The sequence below is a fragment of the Aegilops tauschii genome, chromosome 4, assembly GCF_002575655.3.
Source record: "Aegilops tauschii subsp. strangulata cultivar AL8/78 chromosome 4, Aet v6.0, whole genome shotgun sequence".
In the NCBI taxonomy this organism is placed as follows: Eukaryota; Viridiplantae; Streptophyta; class Magnoliopsida; order Poales; family Poaceae; genus Aegilops; species Aegilops tauschii.
The window spans coordinates 525,328,725-525,353,034 of record NC_053038.3 but is presented as its reverse complement, the minus strand read 5'-3'; the positions used below and the strand labels follow the sequence as shown (position 1 = coordinate 525,353,034).

The window sequence follows — 24,310 nt, the reverse complement described above, 5'->3', positions numbered from 1 at the left end:
AAAACCGTGTGCCTTCTCTAGACAATGTGTGTCAAGGAGAGGAGCTTCGATGGATGATTTAATATGGTGGGTACAAGGTCGTGCCTACGTGTGTCAGTAGTAGTCACATCGATCTCTCTCATCTATCCCCCTATGAAAACAACACCCTTGGATTGGTTACCACCGAGCAAAAGGGGCAGGCGTGAACCAACGCCGAATTCCCGCATGCATAAGAGGGACCGGTACAATTCATGCACACACACACACACACACACACACACACACACACACACACACACACACACATGCTTGTATGTACACAAACACTCGCCACAGTCATTTGCTTGGAGATATACATCAATTTCTTGGTTTACTCACTTTTCAGATCGTCGTGGACCGGTGTAGTTAAGTATGTGCGACATGATCTTCCAACCCGTTTGCTTTTGCTCAAAAAGCTGGCATAAGATATATGGATCTACCCACGCCTCCTGGTGTGCATGGCTTTTTGCTTATCTTGTGGACTAAAAGGGGGCGTTTCATGCGCTAGCTGCCTTCCGCAAGGTTAGCCATTTAATATATCATTTTGTAGATCGATGATGATAAGATTGGTTTTAGGATACTACTTAAATGAAAACAAAAGTCTGGCAAGAAAATTATAATAGCTTCTCAACCAAATACAGAAATGTATATTACATATAACAATCTCTACTTCACATTCCTTCTCCTTTTTTGGATCACCCTGCCACTTTTGGAAATGTGTGCTTGGGCCGAGGACTGTCACCCTGTCACTTTGCCAGCCTACAAAATTGTTGTACAAACCGTGGTGCGTGGTTCAGTTTGTCTATATGAGGAAGTACTAAGTGATCATCTAATATAGAGGAAATGAAAAAGAGGGAAGAGGAAAGACCAAATATCCTCCCGTGAGTTTTATATGTTGTATGTAGTATCTGTCAGAACCGAGAGTGTGTATGTTTAGTATGTAGTATATAAGACTATTTGGGTAGCATATATCCCACTATTTAGGTAGTATATGATAGTTTTCTGTTATATTACTTTATGTGTGCAAATATGAAGATAGTTTCAAAATACATAAAAAAATTGCAGTCACATGCAATTTTTTCATATAGGTCACTTTGAGAAATCTTAGATATAATATACATATATAGAATGATAAAGTGGCATATATACTACCACGTGATACTATATGAGACATGTCGGTAACTACCACTGGCTGGTATGATGTATTTCCCCATATATATTACATAAAATGTTTTACATAATTTTTAGAAAAATATTAAACACCCATTTGAAAAAGGTTAATCATGTGTACGAACAATGTTTGTGACATTAAAAATATGTCAGGTGGTTAACAAAAATGAACGTGCCATTTTTAAAAGTGTTTATACAATGTACAAAAGGATCAGCAGTTCAAAAAAATTATGTTACATTTTTAAAAATGTTCACTTGTCCAAAAATGTTTTGTGGCATTTAAAAAAATTCCGTAAAATGTAAAAAAAATTGTGCACTGTAAAAATATGTTTCGAACGCTTAAAAAATGTACATGTCATTTTAAAGAAAAACTCTGGCAATTCAAAAAAATATGCCTGGTATTTGAAAAATTATTTATGCAATGTAAAATATTTTTTTCCGTAGAGAGGACAGGGCTATTCCATTAAAAAAAAGTCCGGGACATTTTAAAAAAATATCCAAGTGTTTCCAGAAAATGTCCGCGGAAAATTAAAAGATATATGTACAATGTAAAAAAAGTTTGTGTAGTCAAAAAACAATTATTGCCATTAAAACAATGTACAATGTGTATTTTGTAAATGTCCTGCATATTCGAAATAGCGTTCATTTTATGTATATTTTAAATGTACATCATCTATTTAAAAAAATGTGCAAAATTTAACAGAAACATATTTCGGGTTTTCTCTAAAAATGTACATTCTGTACCCAGAAAAATGTATAAATCGGTCAAAAAGGAAAATAAATAAAAAACACAAACGACCAACAAAAAGATGAGCAAAAAACTGAAGAAAACAAATAAAGAAACGAAGAAAACCAAAGAAAATATTGAAAAAACAAAAATACGCACCGAAAATACAACAAGCAAATTAAAAAAAATGGACTGATCGATCGCTTATAGCAAGGCCGAGGATCATCTCTCCTAGACCCCTTACATGGCCCGGCCTAGCGAGCAAGCGTGAAGCTCCTGCGAGCCAACGCTTTTATTTATTTTCTTTTCATTTTTTCCACAATATATTCTTATTTCGGAAGGTTTATTTTAATAAAAAATGTTCATTGATTTGGTAAAAATTGTGAATCTGAAATTTAATGAATTAAAAAATAATCATAAATTGTTTACAAAGTTAAATTTTTCAGCAAATTTCAAAAATGTTTTCAACAAATAAAAATTAGTAAAAATTTCTATGAACTTAATTTTTTTCGTATTTTAAAGAATTCTTTTAGATTTTAAAAAAGTAATCAAGGATTTAATAAATGTTCACTAATTTCAGAAATGTTCCTTAATTTTAAAAATGTTACCAAAATTGAAGATATATTTATGAATCCAAAAGCGTTCAGGAATTTTAAAATAATGTTCACAATTTTATTCATGGTATTAAAAATTGTTTTGGAATTTGAACATTCACAGATATAATATCGTGCTGGAATTTAAAAAACTATTTACGAACTGCAAATATTTTCATGAATTGAAGAATAGTAAAAAATGAAAATAAATAAGGAAATGAATAAAAATATAAAATAATTAAAAGGGGACAAATGTAAGAAAACTGAAAAGCAGGGAATGCAGAAAATGAAAGAACAAAAAACCTGGTCTAAAAGCTTCCCAAAACCAGAGACATTTGGACCGGCCTGCTAGCGAACGCAAGTAGGGGACCACTTGGTACTACTAGCAGGGTGACACATATCATTTGGGGAAATGCTCTGGCTCAACCGACTGATGTTTCTGCTCACATCGATCCCCTTTTTGGCCGTCGGGTCTAACTTTGATCGAGTGGCTTGGGTGTAACCTATACCATAGTACTTTCTGCAAATTGGTGTGTGTTTCAGCAGGCCGGACCACAGCCACCCCTCTGTTGCAGACCAACCACGTGCGGCGGAGGCTGGATCCTGCGGTGGCGTCCTCGCAACGCGGCGACGACCACAACCACTTTCCGTCGGCGGGCACATTGGATCTCACAGCGGTTGTCACGGGCCGACGAGCGACGCGGCAGGTTGAAGTGGTTGCGGCATCGGAGGTGAACGAGGCACATGTCTAGGCGTCGAATTTCACCAGACACCATCGGATCCGAGCAAGGCAAGAGTTGTAGAATCTGAGGAGGCGGCGCCTGTTGATGGAGGGAGGAAGCCAGTCATAGCGGCGCTCGGGGATGGCCAGAACAGAGAACTTGGGATGGCGATGTGCACGAGTTTTTGTGGTGGTCGCCAGAGGCGGTAGCACTGCTCGTGTGGCTCTCACTTCAAGCACAAGCGGTGGAAAGACGGTGGACTGGCCGCGATGGCATGCTTGAGAAAACGATCGACCGGAGATTGTTTTGTTTTTGCAACAAAGGGGATGTTGCAATTGCAATAAGCCTCTCGTTGCAAAAGGGCCTTGTTCAGCCTCAAAACAAAAAATCTCGAAAAAATAATCATGCAAGAAGACCTCTGTTACAGAAAATACTGCAACACCACTCTTGTTGCAAAGGTCATTACCGTGTCCATCCAATGATCGGAGAGACGATCAATTTTTCTCGGTTATCCGCCGGTTGGCGGTAGCATCGCCGTAGCATTTTGAGGGGAAGAAAAATAGTTGGAAAGATCCTTAAAACGTCGTCCGTAGTTGTAGGATTATTGTGCGCTTGTAACAGGCTAGTATAGGTAAGGGGGCTCGCGCAGTCATGTCGATGCATTTTTTTAAGGGGAAATATTTGCTATTTATTCCTAGTTCATGACTAGATCAGACGTAACCTCCGAGCTAACACAATCCGGAGGGACATGTAGCCAAGTTTTACATTACGTGTTCATGCAACCTTTCCTAGCTAATATATGTGCGACTTTATTTGGCCCAACGCCGCCCCCAAGCAACCCTAAACTCTTAAAATCTTTCGCCTCTTCAACTAGTTGCACATTAGTCGAGAGGTCCTTTCGCTCGCCCACAATCTTTCTCACCACCGCCTGAGAATCCGTCTCTAAGATAAGACTAGCACAAATGCCCGTGCGTTGCAATGGGAGAACAATTGATGTGTATTCGATTATGTGCAAAACACATATGTTGTTCATGAAAATTGTGCATACAAAATATCCCTTGTTTTGCAATGGATATTATAAAAAAAAAGTTGAGAGTTTGTGTGGTACTCGATAGTTTACCTCGTCCAGTCCGCTTCTGCCTACCTTATCTTTCCTTTGGTGTGAAACTGCTGGCATGCAATGCCGATCTTTAAAAAAATAGAAAATGATACGATTTAGATATACATGTGACATTGTCTTATAAAGTTTTCACCAGATTATCAATCAAATATATGCCACTTCCATATATTGCACAAGCAATTGAGAAAATTTATATTACTGGGTTTGGATCAAAATCTACTACCTTTGCTTTCCAAGAAAATAACTTCTTCGAAATGCATAATTACCACTCACATGATGCTCAATGTGAGCAAATCTTTTTATAAATCTATGCAAAACCAAATCACTAAAGTTACTTATCAAGATGTACAATGCAATTTCAAAGCGGGAAATGAAATATAATTTTTACGGAATGGGCGCTAGGGTTATGAACTTATAATCATGCAAACGACTCGGTCATCAGACTATAAGTTCATTCCATTCCGAACCAGACCGTGCACATTCTTATTATGAGAAGGGGTCATTCGAGCCTATGAAAATACGATACTATGTTTACATAGAAATCCCTACGTTGTTACATTCTATTTAGGATTAGCAATAGGTGTAATGTGACCTGCTTTTGACATTGGGTACCATATGCACCTCTTTGGGCTTCTATGGAATCGAGAAATTGGAAACAGTTTTTTGGTTGTTATGAAACCGGGTTCCTTCTATGTCTTGCATATTCCATAACCGGGGTCCAGCTATCTGCGTATTTATCTCTTAGTGAACAAATGGAACTGATAGAGCACCATCCTTTTTAGGCCCTGATTACCCGCGTTCAAATTATTGGCAGAAGTGTTCTAGCAAAAGACCCCGTTTATTGCAACAGTATAAAATAAATTTCAGAGTTCATGTGATATTGGAAAGTACTAAACTATATCTCTCTATCCGTTAGATTCTTCCTCGTCTTATCATGAATTCATTTTCATACCTACCCAGTTCGAAGATAAGATGACCGGTTAGACAGTAAAGTGCTTACGTTGTTTGGTGCTCTTTTGTTCATATGTTGTCGTCAGCAATAGGAGCACACCGACCGCGCCAACCATTTTTCCTTTAATAAATATTTCTTTCTAATATTTCCGTCACATGTATTTTAATTAGTGTAAATACTAATGCATTCATGAACATTAAACCATGGTCCTACAGTGTTAAAAAAACCATGGTCCTACAAACAAATAGCAGCCAAGTAGTACTCGATCCATAAAACCAGCAGCTTCTAATCGGTGCGGCCATCAAGTTCGATTAAACAAAGCAGCATCTAGCTAGCCCAGCGCTCGGCCTTATCTCCTTGCTCCATAAAGCTCGCCATCGCTCGGCCTTTTCTCCCTCCAGCGCCGCCGGCGAGGTGAGTGAGCTCCGTCGCTGCGCCTCTCTCCCACTCCCTTTGATCTTTTCTTTCTGATCCCTCCTCTCCCCTCTCTCTCTTCCGTCCTACTCCGCCAGCCCCTCCTTCCTTCTAAAGTTCATGGGCGTTTGTTGATTCGGGCCATTTGTTGTGTCCTTTTTCCCTTCCTTCGTTCCCTTCCCGATTTCAGGGCGGCTTGTTGATTATCTTGGTCGTACGTATATAAACCGGCGAGATTAGATGTAAGTGAGCAATGTGGGATTATTTTGACTGTAGAAAGGACCCTCTTTGTGGGCTAGCACAAATTGATGACGGCATAAATGACGGGCCGGGAAGTTGCACAGGGATGGGCCAGGCCAAAGCAGCCCCAATGCAGCGAGCGTCGACGTGCTACATAGGGAGGCAAAAACGAACCGTTCGTTTAGTACCACATTGCGTAACATACGGGATGAACCATACGGACGGACGTTTGACGGTGAGACCAAAAACGGACGAAATCATGGTAATAAGAAGCAATAGTCCTTTTATTAGTAGGTATAGATATAGATATAGATATATATAGATTATGTATGTTCATCTCTCGAGCTAGGAGGATCGCTCGTCGACACGCTAGCAGTTCCACCATCTCCAGATCAAAGATGTGTGGGAAAAAATTGAATTAATGCTCAGGAATTGCTTGCTATGGTCGGATTAGCCAGCGGCAAGATGCCGATATACTTTAGGCCAACATTAGGGCCGGCCGTTCAGGAATTGCTTGCTATGGTCGGATTGGCCCCTTCCTAGCCATTGGATGCAGCCCCGAATTGGTCTTCTTCCACCTCGTTAGGTAAAACACGTCGTGCATCCCCTCCTTTCTCTCCACTGCTCATGGCCGCCAATCCCCAGCGTGACAACCGCCTCGCCTTCCTGTTGCAGCACCGCCGCGTGCTCAGCCGCACTGCCGACTTGTCGCCTCTCACCGCGGGGCAGTCGGAATTGCAGCACGGCTGCCTGTGAAGATTCAGCTTCTGCCGTTTTGCATCTCTTCATCGGTTGGTTCCAACATGTGGGTGTTGTGGTTGCAGCAACTCCGCCTTGTCCGTGGTGCTGAATCGTGTGCATGCATGTATATTACTCCTTGTGTAACTCAATATAAGACTTTCTTGACACTGACTGTCATAGACTCTAAAAATGTCTTATAAAAAGTTACAAAGGCAGTATATTATTCCATTGGAATTGTAACAGCTGCACCCTATTCTTATTTCTTAGCTAGCTCTCCCACATCTCCTAGCTCCACTCAGCTAATAGCTTATTGTAGAGATTAGTTGAGCGTCGAGAGTTGCTCATCCTGTGTATATGTACACCGCTGATTGCAATGGAATTGATCGTGTTGTATCTCCAACTCTTTTTCAATCTCTACACGTGTCTCTCTCACTCTATACATGCGGGGAAGAAAAGTTGGATGCGTGAGTCTCTTTCTCTCGTCCCGTACGAGCTTGCGTGGAGAAGTAGGGGCTGCTCCGGAAGACATGAACTGGGCCTATTGGGCTTATATATGCCTATTTACGATTTTGTGGCCATGGTTGTTTCAGCTGCTGCCTCACAACTCGTCGCGGGCGTCCGACGATGCTGCTGGGTGAGGAGCACGTCGCCAACGGAAAATCCTATTCGCCGCTCTCTGCAGCGAACTGTCGAGGAATCGCACAGAGGAGCGCTGCGAGCGACCGACATGGGCCGGCCCACTTATACATAGTGCGTCCAACCGGTTTTAGGAACCTTCTAAAAGGTTCCCTGAACCGAGTTCTTTTCTGTATCGTTTTTTTCTAGTTCTTTTCGGCTTTTATTGTTTTTTATTTCCTTTTTTTCATTTTCTGTTTCTTTTCTTTTTTTGTTTCTGTTTCTTTTCTTTATTTTTTTCAAAATTCCACAACTTTGCACAATTTGTTCGCATATTTTAGAAAAATGTTTGTTTTTCAATTTTTTTTCATGAGTTTCAATAAATGTTTCTATTTTTCAAAAATTTCCATGTTTTAAAATTTTGTTTGCATTCGAAAAATGTTTAGGAATTTCAACAAGTGTTCCAGCTTTCCAAATTTGTTCACAAATTCATAAAATGTTCATGTTTTCAAATTTTGTTAACAAATTGAAAAATGTTCGTAAATTCCATAAATTTGTTTGGGAGTCTGAAAAAATGTTCCTGTTCCAAAATTTGTTTGCAAATTTCAAAAAATGTTCTTATTTACAAGTTTTCTTCGGAGTTTTGATAATTATTCCGTTTCCAAAATTGTTGCAAATTTTTAAAAATGTTCGTTTTTTCAAATTTTGTTCTGGAGTTTCAGAAAATGTTCGCCTGCAAAAGTTGTTCGTGTTTCCAATTTTTTTTTTGAATTTGAAAAATTGTTCCTGTTAAGTTTTTTGGGTAGTTTAAAAAATGTTTCTGTTCTAATAAATATGTTCGCGTCTCCAAAATTCGTTTGTGTGTTGAAAAATGTTTGAGTTTTCTCAAAATTTGTGAAAAAAAATATTGTTCACGTTTGATAAAACATTCACGTTTTTATTTTTGAAAAAAATGTTTTGTGTTCGAATTTTTGAAAAATGTTCGGATCGGCGTTTGAGTTTTTCTTGGTCGAATTTTTGTGTTTTATCCTACCAGTTTTGCCAAGTCTCAGTTGGACCGAGACTTTATTATGTCTCAGTAGATGCCATATTTCTTTGATCTTGCATTGATATTCGTACGATCGTTTCCTTTTTTAGTTTTTTCTTTCTTCTTCCTACATACTAAGTAGACTGTGAGTTGGTGAAGTCTGAGTCGACTGAGACCTAGCCACACCTTTATCCTATGCACCCACATCGATCATATGTAGCCATGCAGGGTGGGCTCTAATTAATTAAGCAGAGACATGGCTCCTAATAACAGTGTAATTAGGGAGGGGCCCGTGCCAACCAACAGCAAGCGGCACCGCGCCATAAAAGCGGCGGATCGGAGCTAGGCCAACACGTACAGCTCCGATTCGCTGGCCGTCGAGCGTCGCTGTCGCCGGCCACCGCACGCACGCACAACGAAGGTAAACAGCTTACGCTGATTTCTTATATATTTTTTTGCGAGGACGCTGATTAATTCAGCTGATGATGCTGATGTGCGTATATTGCTTCGTTCCTAATTAAACCAACCGGCCCCCGGTTCATAGCTGAGATTCTCTCACGCCTCACGTAGGTACGCACGTAGAGATGTACCGACGCTTTCCCCTTGGTGCTTAATTATCTTATAATGTGTTGGACTGGTCAATTTGTTTAGGGGATACTTTGGAGAAAGCGAGGAGAGCAGCAGCTAGCTATACTAGCTGGCTGGCTAATGATCCACGCACGCCAGGGGGCATGCACTAGCTTAGCTCTACAAGGCATATAGTATATACTAGTACGTAGTATATGTTTGTTACTCCATCCGTCCCATAATGTAAGACGTTTTTTGATACTACTCTAGTATCAAAAAACGTCTTACACTATAGAGTAAATAGCATAAAACTACTACTTTACAGGCTATGGTTCCAAAAAAGTACCGATTTTTAATTTTTCTTAGATAACTACCAAATGGGTGGTCGGCTGTTTCAAAAAACCCAAATCGCCGGGTGCTTAGCAATTGATCAGGATTATGACAAGTCGGCCCCGTGCGTAAGAGCTCTGATTGTTTGACCGTTTGTCTGACCGTTAGGGGTGGGCCTCACACAAATTTAAAAAAGCAATCAGGTCCTTGCATTTCTTTGCAAAAAGCAATCAGGTCCTTGCTCCAGATCAGGGCAGCCATGGCGCTACTCCTCTCGCCCCTGAGCTATCTTGACCGAACCTCGCGACGTCACCTCCTCCGGCCGGCGAGCCGCTCAGCGCCCACCGCCGGTGATCACCGGGGCTCAACCCTGGTCGCTCCTTTGCCTCACCTCCTTCTCTCCCTGCCTATCTACGCCCCCACCAACCTGTGCTGCACGACGCCGCAGTGCCGGTGGCCGCCTCTCTGCGCCGGCTCCCATGGCGGGCGGCGAGCCGTGGTGACCCCATGGCGAGCGGCGAGCTGTGGTGACCCCATGACGTGCGGCGACCCCCAGCAGGTCCAGATGGCGGGCGACGGCGCAGTGACCCGAGGGGAGCTCCATGGCGGACGGCGCGGCGGCCCTCAGCGCCTCCCAATGGCGCGCGGCAGCGTGGCAACCCCTGCCGAAGCCCCATGGCGCGCGGCGGAGACTCCAGACGGCGCGCGCGGCAGGGTCGCCAGCCTCTGGCATGCCTCCTCGTCTCCACCTTGCCACCAGGAGGTCCGGCGAGCTCCTACCATCAACCGCAGCAGAGTGGGGTTCGAAGTGGCATAGGGCGGCGGCCGGACATGGCACAGGACGGCAGCGTGGAGTGTGGTCGGCGGCCATGGCGGTTCTGTGCTGTTCTTGACGAGCAGGGAGAGTGGAGGAGAAGGGAGGCAGAGAGGAGAAGAGGAAGATAAGAAGAGACACTGACATGTGGGCCCCACATGTCAGTCAAACTAACGCTTTGTTTAGGTGTGGACCTGACCTGTCATAATCGTGATCAGTTGATAAGCACTCAGCGATTTGGATTTTTAGAAACAGCCGACCACCCATTTGGTAGTTATCTGAGAAAAATTAAAAATCGGTAGTTTTTTGAAACCATAGCCTGTAAAGTAGTAGTTTTATGCTATTTACTCTACATTATGGGACGGAGGGGGTATATTCCAGAGCCAACTAGCTGGAGTATATATCATGAAAAAGTTGACAGATAGTGCTGCATTAATTGTTAGTTTGGTGCAACTAGCACTAACTAACTAGTACCTGGCTGGCTAAATATCCTAGTATAATAAAAACTAATCATGCGTCGATGATTCTCGCTCATGAGAGCGAAAAGGCAACCTGATCGACGAAAAAGGTTTCCATCACTAACGACGACGCATCATTGTGCATGTGTGCGCTCTACGTATCAAGGCGTGGTATCCATATCCTGGTAGGAGCATCAAGTGGCTGTCATCAAGCGGCCCATGCATGCATGGCAACCTGGAACACCCGAGCTGGCGGCTGTCCTCGCCAAAGTAGCATGCAGGCCCGGTCCGTCCGGGCCATCCCCACCCCGACGACGGCGATGGTTGGTACGTACTTTGTTGGCATTGCCACCGGAGTCCTAGAGTTGAGATGAGCTGCCGTGACGCCATTGACATGCATGCACCCGCCACCAACGCCGTACCGGTGCGCTCCTCGCTATCTTGCTAGCTAGCTTGATTCTGCTGCCTTAATTATTTTTCTTCCTTGGCCAGCACACGCAAAACTTAGAGAAAAGCTTTGAACGCCAACAGTGAACAGCCAGGACGAATGAACAGCACGGCTATGCGTGTGTGACATGAATATGAATATTGTTGCTTGGCGAACCCGGCCCACCCCAGCCTGGAACAGCCGGCCCGTCATTTGATTCTACACTTCTTTTGATAATCAATTAGCCAAGCCACCATATATTGATTATGATACTACAACGGTAGCTAGCTAGCTGCCACTAGTGCTCTCAACCCGTCTCTCCGGCCGTCTACCTTTCTTCTCTCTCCCCCCCTCCCCACAGATCATATATAGCCGGCCGATCCATCAGCTCAAGAAGAGAACATAAGCCTTCATCTTCCTCCTTGCCACCACCCAGCGAGTTATAAGCTGCTTAAGCTAGCTGCTGCTGCTTGTGAGATCTCGATCGCCGAGGCCTTTTCTTGGTCGAATCGAACTCCAAGCTAGCAACAGAGCAGATGGCGGCTGAGGAGGCCAAGAAGGTGGAGGTGGAGACGACCACGGCCACCAAGGACATCGCCGAGGAGAAGGCCATCGTGCCCGTGCCCGACAACTCCAAGGCCATCGTCGCCGTCGTCAAGGGTACGTACGCATGCAACTACTGTTTCTACCAGCTGCAAGTAGGAGGAGCTCATCTCCCGGCAAGGGCCCCTGTCTGTCTGTCCATCTCCATGCCTAGCTGTACCAGCTGGAGTTGTAGTTGTGTATTATTGTCCTTGCCATATGCTTTTTCTTAATTAGAATCCTCCTGTCATATACTTGTCCTCTGGAAAATCTTGTTTCTGCTTCTTCATTCATAGTGTGAAATTACAAGTGGACCAGTTTTAATTAAAATTCATACTGTGAAATTAAAATTAAAATAGGTGGGCAGGCTCTTGGTAGCTAGATGATCGGAGAGACGGAGAGTAATTATCTATGATATGTTTTATCTTCGTATCACCACTTCTCATGGTTTTATTTGTTCTAGGTATATGAACATTTTTTTATATATATACTAGTATATGGTTTTGTCTTCATCTTACCGGTTCATATGGTTTTATTTGGTCTATGTTTACGTTTACTAGGTCCTCTCATTTAATTTACACTTCCCATAAGTCCAACTCCAATCATGATTCTGTATGAGATAACACCACTAACCCTTTTTTTTTTTACTTCAATTCTTCTCTCTGTAAAGGATTTTTAAGAACAATTTCCCCTTTTTCAAGCAATGAATTTAAAGGAGAGCAAATTCAAGATTCTCAAAGAGGAAGCAATATGTGACGGTGCAAAATTTGCCCCTTTGTATTGATTGTTAAGCACTGTGACGAATAACAACCTAATAAGTAGTCACAGTGGTTCCACACTAAGCAATCCAAATCATCATTTGCAAACGACTTGCAATAATTTGCTGAAAATTCTTGACATCTCTCTTCCTTTTCCCCAGATGCTGAAGGTACAAGAGGTTCATCTGAAAGAGGTAAAAAAGAAGATCAAAATAATCTATTACTCACTTTACCCTGCCCACAAGTCTTCGACTCATGCTTAATGTGCACAACGTTCCATTTTGTCCTTCTTCAGATGCTTATCTCACCAAGATAATGTCCGAGAAGAGGACGACGCTGATCAACGCCTGGGAGGAGAGCGAGAAGGCGAGAGCCGAGAACAGGTGATTAATCATGGCACCCAACTGTCTGTTGCTTAAAAGTAACAAGAATCACCAGTACTATCAGTACACTATATATGATTGAGATGGCACATCACCTTTGGCTAGATTTAATGAGGATCTATCTTACAATGCACTCAACATGCGTACCACTCATGTCTGCTACAAGAGCTGATGCTCCACACTCACCAACATACTGTACCATCTGCCGCTAACTTTTTCAACGATATATCAGGGCTGCCAAGAATCTGTCCTTCATCACTTCATGGGAGCATGCCAAGGAAGCCGAGATGGAGGCCGAGCTGAAAAAGCTCGAGGTAGGCAACCAGGATGACAAAGTTCCTAGCTGTCACTGTAATCTGCACTAAAACTAGCAGCTCACTAACGGTCACTATTTATCATGGCAGGAGCAACTGGAGAAGAAGAAAGCCGCGTACAAGGAGAAGCTGAAGAACAAGCTCGCGATGCTCCACAAGTCGGCTGAGGAGAAGAGAGCCATGGCGGAGGCGAAGCGAGGTGAGGAGATAATCATGGCGGAGGAGATGGCCGCCAAGTACCGTGCGAAAGGCGAGGCCCCAACGAAGCTCTTCGGGCTCCTGAAAGCATGATGACCGTGTATCAAGGAACGCATCATCGGCACTCTTGATCTACAGAGCGTACATATGTTGGGATTGTTACTTACAGATTTCGTGCATGACTTGTTAGTGGTGTGTGTGTACATGTATTTTGGAAGCCATGTGTGTGTTTTGCTGTTGGAAGGTTTGATATCTGTTTAAATTTGTAAGGAAGCTGTGTATAAGCGTAGGAGTGCAGGCCTGATGGATTGATACATTTATTCTTTCGATGTAAGTTTTGTTCGTCGAAGCATCTGTTAATGTGTAGTATTTAATAAATACAGTTTTATTTGCCCCATTTCTTTGTTGAAATTTGAAATGAAGCACAAAGATCTCCAATCTCCGATGTGTGTTCCTTCTGGAACACTCGCCCCTACGAAGAAGAGTATTTACCGCTTACCGCGATAGGGCGCCCCCTATCTGATCGCTTGCATCACAAGCGACCTAGCGCCATTGGCGGACCTAGCCAACTTGGTCAGGGTGGGCCAGCAGTGCTACTGTACATATATATTTAATTAATTAATTATTTTAGCCTTTCTCCTAAGGTATATGGCATAAAAGCTATTTCCAAATCATAGAGCCCACCCTGGCTACCCTCCCATTGCCATTGGCTGGCGCGCAGCCCTCGAGTGCGCACGATCAGTGTATGGACCGGCCCATCTCAAGGTATATTTCCTCACCAGCTTTGGTAAGGATCTAGAACCTACCCTGAACCGGTTTTCTCTGTTTTTTTCTTAGTTTTTTGTTCTAATCGTTTCTTTCTTTTTCGTTTTTAGTTTTCATTTTTTTTCTTTATTATTTTCTTTTTCTTTTTTGCACAGAACTTTTTGAATATGTTAACATCTTTTCAAAAACATGAACAGTTTCTATTTTACTTTTTGAATATGTGAACATTTTCTGAATATGTGAACATTTTCTGTTTTACTTTTTATTTTTGTTTCTTATTTTTCTGTTTTACTTTTTATTTTTGTTTCTTAGTTTTTCATATCCCATTTTTTATTTCTTTGTTCTTTTCCTATTATTTTCATTTTTTAATTTGAAAAAATCTTTTCAAATTCATGAATAGTTTTAGTAATCATGAAACAAATTCGAAAATCATAAGGATTTCTTAAAATCACGAACAAATTCATGAAAATATTTTGTAAATTCGTGGAAAATAATAAATCTTGAACATGTTTAAAATTTACGCCATTTTTTGAAATTGCGTAAATTCTTTGGAACATGTGAACATTTTTTAAATTTTGGGAATAATTTTTGAAATTCAGGTACTTTTTCTCCTTTTTACAAACTTTTTTTGAGTTCATGAATACTTCTTGAATGAGCAAAAAAAGTTCAACATTTCTGAAATTTGCGAACATATTTAGAAATTCCGGAATTTTTTTGAATATTGTGAACATTTTTTATAGAAATTTATTAAATTTTTTTGAAATTGTAGACATTTTTTTAATAGACAAACATTTTATTGAAACCGTGGGCATTTTTTGAATCCGTAAGCATTTATCATTTTCTGAACATTTTTCAAATCATGAACAACTTTTATATTCACGAACATTTCACAATTTACAACTTTTTTTGAGATCCTGAATTATTTTTCAAAAAGAAAAACTTAAAACAGAGAAAAAAAAGCCTAATAAAACAAAGGGGCTTCCCGCTTTCCCGCCCCGCAATGGGCCAGCCCATGAGGGCACTCGGGGGAATATGGGGGGGGGGGGGGGGGGGGGGGGGGTGGCCGCTCCTAGGCTTCCGGTGCGTCTGGCGCCATATAGCAGGTCCCCGAGATAGTAGGGCGCTTGCACCCTATCTTTTTTGTGTGAACACAGTACAGACGCAAGCGCTCATATACACGCGCATACACTCATCCCTATAAACGCACACACGCACACCCTACCCCTATGAGCACCTCCGAAAGATTGAGCTGGCATAACATCTTGAAATTTACGAAGTCACCGTAGGAAAATCGTCGTCGACGGGAACGTCTCCTCCCACTGAATGCGCATCGCCGGAAATCCTGAAATAAATCCAGAAATAAATGCGAGCACCAGGATTGGAACGCTGGTGGGCTGGGGATACCACAGTCCCTCTAACCAACCATCCAACCACAGGTTGGTTCGCGCTCGCACCCTATCTGGCCGGCCCATACGCCTGGCTGGTTTTTTTTCCCACCGGTTCCATCAACCGGTTATTTCTTTTTTTCTCTTTCTTTTATCTTGTTATTTTTTTCATTTTCTTCTTTTTTCTTTTCAAATCCGTGAGTGAATTGCAAAAAACCACTACATTTCAAGTTCATGTCTAGATTTGCCACCACATTTTTGGACGCCCCAAAAATCTACCGATTTCCTTACTAATTTTCTTAATAAACACTAACGATTTGAGGCGAATTAATTCAATTTCTAACATAACGGGCCAATGGTCAGGTCCACACGGCACTAAATGGTCAACACCGTTTGTTGACTATTAAAACAAATCCCCATGCATCCACCATGCCCCACCTCATCTCGCTCAAGGCTGACACCGCCCCGCCGCCTTTCTCTCCACTGCCACCCCGCCTCCTCTCCCTCATGTTGACCCCTCCACCTTCCTCCATCGCTTCTCCCTCCCCGTGCCAACGAGATCCACAACACTGCATCCTCGCCCGCGTTGCCCCACACTAGATTGAGTAGATCCCACGACGCAGATCCTCCCCCTGCCCTTGCCTGATGAGGTCCGCCCCCACCTCTGGCGTGCAACGAGCCTCATGCATGGGGCGCTGCCGGCACCGGAGCCCGCCAGTCGCGCCTTGGGGTTTCCAATGGCCACAGCTCGGCAGCAACGCGTGCCACCGTGGCTAACGGCCTCGCCATGGTCGACTCACGTCGCTGCATAGAGGTGTTCGTTGGAATTCCCCCGAGGAGGAGAATAAGGTTTGGGGGAGATGACAGTGCTGACAGGTGGGCCCTCTGTTCAACTTAACGGTCAACAGACAGTGTTGACCATTTAGTGCCATGTAGACCTGTTCAGTGGGCCCAGTATGTCAGAAATTGAATTAATTGGCCCCAAATCGATTATTTGTTGTTGATTGAGAAAATTAGTAAAGAAATCGGTAGATTTTTGGGTGCCCAAGAAATGTGGTGGCAAATCCGGACATGAACTTGAAATGTGGTCTTTTTTGGCAATTCAATCCAAATCTGTGAACTTTTCTTCAAACTTGTGGACCTTTTCAAAATTCATGAACCTTTTCCTAATCCGTGAACATTTTTTTAAATTCATGAACTTTCTTTAAATCATGAACATTTCTCAAATTCATGAACTATTTTGAAAATCGTGAACAATTTTGCAAACGCACCAAACAGATCACAAGTGCCCTGGCGGTTTACTGCAGGGCGGGTCATAATACCCAATATAAAACTACTGGTGACTAAAACAGCTAATGACCAGGGCCGGTTTAAACATAACCATATATAATCATAACAAAAATATCATACCTGTGATATTTGATCACACTGCCGGCTTATCATACCAGTGCAGTAAGGGTAACAACCCAAAAGATTGAGCATATAATGTTGTGTTTAATTGTCATATTCTGCCGGCTTACAACGCCGTATGCAGCAAGGGGTAATATCCCAAAACTTAGAGCACCATGCTTCCAAGTATTTAATATCATCATATATTGGCGACTTATAGTCCAAAGCCAGGCTGGGTTATCAAAAAACCATGGATATACTCAAAGATGAGCGATAGAAATTAAGGCTACATGGCCTGAATCGGTTTTTAAACCATATGTCAATATGGTACAAAGATGAACCCAAAAATGTTCGAATAGAAAAAATAATAAAGCAGAAAAACAAGGCTTTCATAGGCCGCCAAGCCTAAATCTCAAGTGCTTTCAAAGGGCCGCACAGCCACTGAGTTAAACCTTCATACAAACTTTACAAGCCGGGCCTCACATGACCAATCGTCATTTTAACTTTGACAAGTTCACGGTCTTATATAAGATTGACTGTTAAAAGTACGGCGGGTCATTCCAGTCAACCTGGGCGGAGTGGCAGACTTAAAAAGGCAGGATAGCCTGGGTTTTTAGGTGAATACACCTGGCTTCCAAGCCTTGCTTTTAAGCCTATTACAAGGGTCATAAAAACTCTTGTCCATTGAACAAACAGCCCCCAAGTAACATTTTATTAAGGGCATTCAAGCCGGATCAAGAGAGTAATCAAGGCTCTGCTCATTAAGCAGGTCGCCCCAAATGATATCAAAGTAGGGTACCATGTTTGAGTTGTGCTTTGCAACAGACTCTCATTGGTCCCTTTATCCTAGGTAGCAAGGCCCCAAGTGTTTTGTAAGCATGGCGTATAAGCCGGATCAAAGGGTAATCATAGCTTCCCTCAATGAACAGGAAGCCCCCACGTGACCATATGAAGTGTCAATAAAGACTCATTATTATCAGAAATGAAACGACAGAGGCCCTGCTTTATCAGGGATGCCGGCTTTATTATATTCATCCTAACATATACATTGTCAAAATATGTACATCATAAGAGCCAGTGGCTCAGGTGTAATAAGGCCAAAGATGAGCAATATTCCATGGCCGGCGGGTCTCCTCCTCCGACGCGCGTGAGTCTTTGTAGCCTCGAACATCAATAAGGTAGTATGACCCATTGTTCAGATTCTTGCTGACCACAAAGGGCCCTTCCCAAGGTGGGGATAGCTTGTGCATATCAGATTGATCCTGGATAAGCCGAAGCACCAAATCGCCTTCTTGAAAGGTTTTGGTTTTAACCCGGCGGTTGTGATAACGGCGTAAATCTTGCTGGTAAATCGCCGAACAAGCCGCCGCGAGGTCACGCTCCTCATCTAACAGGTCAAGTGCATCCTGACATGCTTTTTCATTGTCAGCTTCAACATAAGCCGCCACACGGGGCGAGTCGTGACGGATGTCACTAGGGAGAACCGCCTCTGCTCCGTAAACCATGAAGAAAGGCGTGTAACCCGTAGATCTGTTGGGGGTAGTATTGATACTCCATAACACGGAGGGTAACTCCTCTACCCAACAACCCGGCGTCCTCTGCAAAGGAACCATAAGCCAGGGCCTGATGCCTCTCAAAATTTCTTGATTGGCTCTCTCAGCTTGACCATTGGATTGGGGGTGAGCCAATGATGATACATCAAGTCAAATATGCTCACGTTGACAAAACTCTTTCATAGCTCCCTTGGACAGATTAGTGCCATTATCAGTTATAATGCTATGGGGAAAACCAAAACAGAAAATCATTTTTTAATGAACTGAACTGTTGTTGCCGCGTCACACTTACTGACCGGCTCTACTTCGACCCACTTTGTGAATTTGTCAACTGCCAACAAAAGGTGGGTCTTTTTATCCTTGGACCTTTTGAAAGGCCCAACCATATCAAGCCCCCATACTGCAAACGGCCAAGTAATTGGAATCATCCTCAATTCTTGAGCCGGCACATGAGCTCGTCGTGAAAATTTCTGACAACCATCACATTTACTGACCAAATCCTCTGCATCAGCATGAGCCGTCAGCCAATAAAATCCATGACGAAAAGCTTTAGCCACGAGAGACCTAGAGCCGGCATGATGACCTGTAGCGACCAGATGAACATTTATTTGGGGCCTAGATGCAATTTTGAAAAACGCACATTTTTCCTAAATTCAAATAAAATATCGAAAAACTCTGAAATAAAATCTTATTTGATTTTTTATTAAATCTTCGATATTCCTATATTTTGGGAAAGTCATTTTATTACCTCTCTCATATTTGTATAATTGGAATAGTTGAAGATAAAATAAATAAAACCAAACGATCCTATTTTCAAAATTTGATAAATCTCAAATATGAAAATAACGAAATCCCCAACTCTCTCCGTGGGTCCTTGAGTTGCGTGAAATTTCTAGGATCAAACCAAAATGCGAACAAAATATGATATGCAATGATGCTCTAATGTATAACATTCCAAATTGAAAATTTGGGATGTTACAAACCTACCCCCCCCCCTTAAGATGAATCTCGCCCTCGAGATTCGGGTTGGCTAGAAAATAGGTGAGGGTGGTCCTTCCGTAGATCTTCCTCTCGCTCCCAGGTGGCTTCATCCTCAGTATGGTGGCTCCACTGAACTTTGCAAAATTTGATAACCTTGCTGCGGGTGACTCGGCTGGCATACTCGAGAATCTTAACTGGTTTCTCCTCGTAGGTCAAATCACTATCCAACTGAATCGCTTCCAACGGCACGGTATCTCTCAGCGGTATATCAGCCATCTCTATGTGGCACTTCTTCAACTGGGAAACGTGGAACACATCGTGAACTCCTGATAATCCTTCAGGTAATTCCAACTTGTAAGCAACTTCTCCCATACGTTCCAAAACTTTGTATGGTCCTACAAATCGTGGCGCTAACTTTCTCTTAACTCCAAAGCGCTTAACTCCTCGAAGTGGAGATACACGAAGGTAAACTCTGTCTCCGACTTCGCAGGCTGTCTCCTTGCGTTTTGAATCCGCATAGCTCTTCTGCCTGGATTGGGCTACCTTGAGCCTATCGCGAATCAACTTCACCTTATGTTCAGACTCCTTAATCAGATCCGGTCCAAACAACTGGCGGTCTCCAACTTCATCCCATAACAGTGGTGTTCTACACCTCCTTCCGTACAAAGCTTCGAAAGGGGCCATCTTCAGACTAGATTGATAACTGTTGTTGTAAGAAAACTCCGCATATGGCAAATTGTCATCCCAACTAGATCCATAATCTAGCGCACAGGCTCTCAACATATCCTCCAAAATCTGATTCACTCTTTCGGTCTGTCCATCTGTCTGTGGATGAAAAGCTGTACTGAACTCTAGTCTCGTACCCAAAGTCTCGTGTAACTGATGCCAGAACTTTGAGGTAAACTGGGTTCCTCTATCTGATACGATACTCCTTGGAACTCCATGCAAACATACGATCCTGGTCATGTATATCTTTGCCAACTTAGCACTGCTGTAAGTGGTCTTTACTGGGATGAAATGAGCTACTTTCGTCAAACGATTGACTACAACCCATATTGAGTCATAGCCTGAACGAGTCCTGGGCAATCCCGTGATAAAATCCATACCTAGCTTATCCCACTTCCATTCGGGTATCGGCAATGGCTGTAGCAATCCGGCTGGCTTCTGATGCTCTGCCTTCACTCTCTGACATACATCACAAACTGCTACATACTCCGCAATATCTTTCTTCATTCCGGTCCACCAGAAAGTATCCTTCAAATCCAAATACATCTTGGTATTTCCTGGGTGAATCGAATATGGTGAATCATGGGCCTCTTGCAAAATCAACTTCCTGATCTCCAGGTCATTGGGCACATAAACGCGGTCCTCAAACCATAAGGTATCGTGCTCGTCCTCACGAAACCCCTTGGCTTTTCCTTTCCTCATCCTTTCCTTTATTTCGGCAATCTCCTTGTCTGTCTTCTGAGCTTCCCTGATCTTATCCATCAAAGTGGACTGAATTTCTAACGCGGCAACATAACCTTTCGGAACTATCTCCAAACATAACTCGCGAAGATCCTCGGCTAATTCCTTCGGTAACTCTCCGGTCATTAGTGTGTTGACATGGCTCTTCGGGTCAACGCGTCTGCTACTACGTTAGCCTTCCCGGGGTGATAATGCAATCTCATGTCATAATCCTTTATGAGCTCCAACCATGTCCTCTGCCTGAGATTCAGCTCCTTCTGCGTGAAGATGTACTTCAAACTCTTATGATCCGGGTATACTTCACAGTGGTTTCCTATAAGGAAATGTCTCCATGTCTTTAGCGCATGCACTACGGTTGCTAACTCCAAATCATGCGTAGCGTAATTTAACTCATGGGGTTTAAGCTGTCGTGAGGCATAGGAAACAACTCTTCCTTCCTGCATCAATACTGCTCCAAGTCCTTGACGAGAAGCATCACAGTATACCTCATAATCCTTGCGCTGATCAGGTAGAATCAACACTGGTGACGTAACCAAACGTTTCTTTAACTCCTGGAAACTAGCTTCACATTCCTCAGTCCAATTGAACTTGGTGTCCTTCTTCAACAGCTCCGTCATGGGTTTTGCAATCTTTGAGAAATTCTCAATGAATCTCCGATAGTACCCTGCAAGTCCAAGGAAACTTCGGATCTCTCCAACTGACGTGGGTGATTCCCAGCTAGTTACTATGTCAACTTTGGTGGGGTCTACTGCTATTCCTTCTCCGGATATAACGTGTCCGAGAAATCCAACTTCCTTCAGCCAAAACTCACATTTGCTGAACTTGGCGTATAACTGATGTTCTCTGAGCTTCTCGAGTACCAATCGTAAATGCTCCTTATGCTCCTCTTCGTTCTTTGAGTAGACCAAAATATCATCAATGAGCACCACGATGAACTTATCCAAAAACTCCATAAACACTTTGTTCATCAGGTTCATGAAATAAGCAGGTGCGTTAGTCAGACCGAATGACATAACGGTATACTCGTACAGCCCATACCTGGTGGTAAAAGCCGTCTTAGGTATATCCTGCTCTTGGATCTTCAGCTGATGGTATCCCGATCGCAGATCGATCTTGGAAAATACCTTAGCTCCTTGCAATCGGTCAAACAAATCGTTAATCATTGGCAGTGGGTACTTGTTCTTGATGGTCACTTCATTCAATCCTCTATAATCAACAACCATCCTTAGTGATCCATCCTTCTTCTCTACTAGAAGCACTGGCGATCCCCAAGGTGAAGAGCACGGGCGAATATATCCCCTATCCAGTAACTCCTTAATCTGCTTCTTAATCTCCTCCAAATCTTTTGCGGGCATCCTGTACGGTCTCTTAGATATTGGCCCTGTGCCTGGCAAAAGTTCAATCAAAAACACAATGTCTCTATCCGGTGGCATACCTGGCAACTCTTATGGAAATACGTCAGGATAATCCTTCACCACTGGTACTTCCTCCTGTACAACTCCTGATAAGGAATTTACTTGAGTCCTGTTCGGCATATGCCGGGATACATACTTGATCCTTCTTCCTTCTGGGGTGGTAAGCAAAATCGTCTTGCTAGCGCAGTCGATGTTTCCGCCATACATCGATAACCAATCCGTGCGTAATATCACATCCAGTCCTTGCGATTCCAATACTATTAGGTCTGAGGGAAACACGTAGTTACCAATCCTTAATGTTGGGGAACGTAGCAGAAATTCAAAAATTTCTACGCATCACCAAGATCAATCTATGGAGTAATCTAGCAACAAGGGAAGGGGAGTGCATCTACATACCCTTGCAGATCGCTAAGCGGAAGCGTTGCAAGAACGCGGATGAGGTAGTCGTACTCGTTGCGATTTAGATCACGGCCGAATCCGATCTAAGCACCGAAGAACGGTGCCTCCGCGTTCAACACACGTGCAGCCCGGTGATGTCTCCCATGCCTTGATCCAGCAAGGAGAGAGGGAGAGGTTGGGGAAGACTCCATCCAGCAGCAGCACGATGGCGTGGTGGTGGTGGAGGAGCGTGGTACTCCAGCAGGGCTTCGCCAAGCACTGCGAGAGACGAGGAGGGAGAGGGGTAGGGCTGCGCCAAAGAGAGAGGGAGACTCATGTCTATGGCAGCCCCAAAACCCCCACTATATATAGGGGAGGGGAGGGGCTGTGCCCCCCATCTAGGGTTCCCCCCCAAGGGGTGCGGCCAGCCCTAGATGCATCTAGGGGGGCGGCCAGAGGGGGAGAGAGGGGGGCGCACCCTAGGTGGGCCTTAGGCCCATCTGAGCCTAGGGTTTCCCCCCTTCCCCCTTCCCTGCGCCTTGGGCCCTGGTGGGGGGGGGGGGCGCACCAGCTCACCTGGGGCTGGTCCCCTCCCACACTTGGCCCACGCAGCCCTCTGGGGTCGGTGGCCCCACCTGGTGGACCCCCGGGACCCTCCCGGTGGTCCCGGTACGTTACCGATAGCACCCGAAACTTTTCCGGTGACCAAAACAGGACTTCCCATATATAAATCTTTACCTCCGAACCATTCCGGAACTCCTCGTGACGTCCGGGATCTCATCCGGGACTCCAAACAACATTCGGTAGCACGTATATCTATTCCCTATAACCCTAGCGTCATCGAACCTTAAGTGTGTAGACCCTACGGGTTCGGGAACCATGCAGACATGACCGAGACAACTCTCCGGCCAATAACCAACAGCGGGATCTGGATACCCATGTTGGCTCCCACATGTTCCACGATGATCTCATCGGATGAACCACGATGTCAAGGATTCAATCAATCCCGTATACAATTCCCTTTGTCAACCGGTATAGTACTTGCCCGAGATTCGATCGTCGGTATCCCGATACCTTGTTCAATCTCGTTACCGGCAAGTCTCTTTACTCGTTCCGTAACACATCATCCCGTGATCAACTCCTTGGTCACATTGTGCACATTATGATGATGTCCTACCGAGTGGGCCCAGAGATACCTCTCCGTTTACACGGAGTGACAAATCCCAGTCTCGATTCGTGCCAACCCAACAGACACTTTCGGAGATACCTGTAGTGCACCTTTATAGCCACCCAGTTACGTTGTGACGTTTGGTACACCCAAAGCATTCCTACGGTATCCGGGAGTTGCACAATCTCATGGTCTAAGGAAATGATACTTGACATTAGAAAAACTCTTAGCAAACGAACTACACGATCTTGTGCTAGGCTTAGGATTGGGTCTTGTCCATCACATCATTCTCCTAATGATGTGATCCCGTTATCAACGACATCCAATGTCCATGGTCAGGAAACCGTAACCATCTATTGATCAACGAGCTAGTCAACTAGAGGCTTACTAGGGACATGGTGTTGTCTATGTATCCACACATGTATCTGAGTTTCCTATCAATACAATTTTAGCATGGATAATAAACGATTATCATGAACAAGGAAATATAATAATAACCAATTTATTATTGCCTCTAGGGCATATTTCTAACAGTCTCCCACTTGCACTAGAGTCAATAATCTAGTTCACATCGCCATGTGATTAATACCCAAGAGTTTACTAGAGTCAATAATCTAGTTCACATCACCATGTGATTGT

The 24,310-nt window shown here is 43.6% G+C and overlaps 1 protein-coding gene across 1 annotated transcript; it reads left to right on the top strand.

Moving 5' to 3' along the window:
- Nucleotides 1-11,244: 11,244 nt before the first annotated feature.
- Nucleotides 11,245-13,567, top strand: LOC109783080 (uncharacterized). The gene is made up of 5 exons (XM_020341687.4): nt 11,245-11,595; nt 12,437-12,469; nt 12,571-12,658; nt 12,891-12,972; nt 13,063-13,567. The coding sequence occupies exons 1-5, from the start codon at nt 11,472-11,474 to the stop codon at nt 13,261-13,263; spliced, it is 528 nt and encodes a 175-aa protein (XP_020197276.1). The 5' UTR covers nt 11,245-11,471; the 3' UTR covers nt 13,264-13,567.
- Nucleotides 13,568-24,310: the final 10,743 nt, after the last annotated feature.

Coding starts and splice junctions, on each gene's coding strand:
- LOC109783080 (XM_020341687.4), top strand. CDS start 11,472: ATGGCGGCTGAGGAGGCCAAGAAGGTGGAGGTGGAGACGACCACGGCC. Junction 12,659..12,890: donor AAGGCGAGAGCCGAGAACAG/GTGATTAATCAT, acceptor ACGATATATCAG/GGCTGCCAAGAATCTGTCCT. Junction 12,973..13,062: donor CCGAGCTGAAAAAGCTCGAG/GTAGGCAACCAG, acceptor TTATCATGGCAG/GAGCAACTGGAGAAGAAGAA.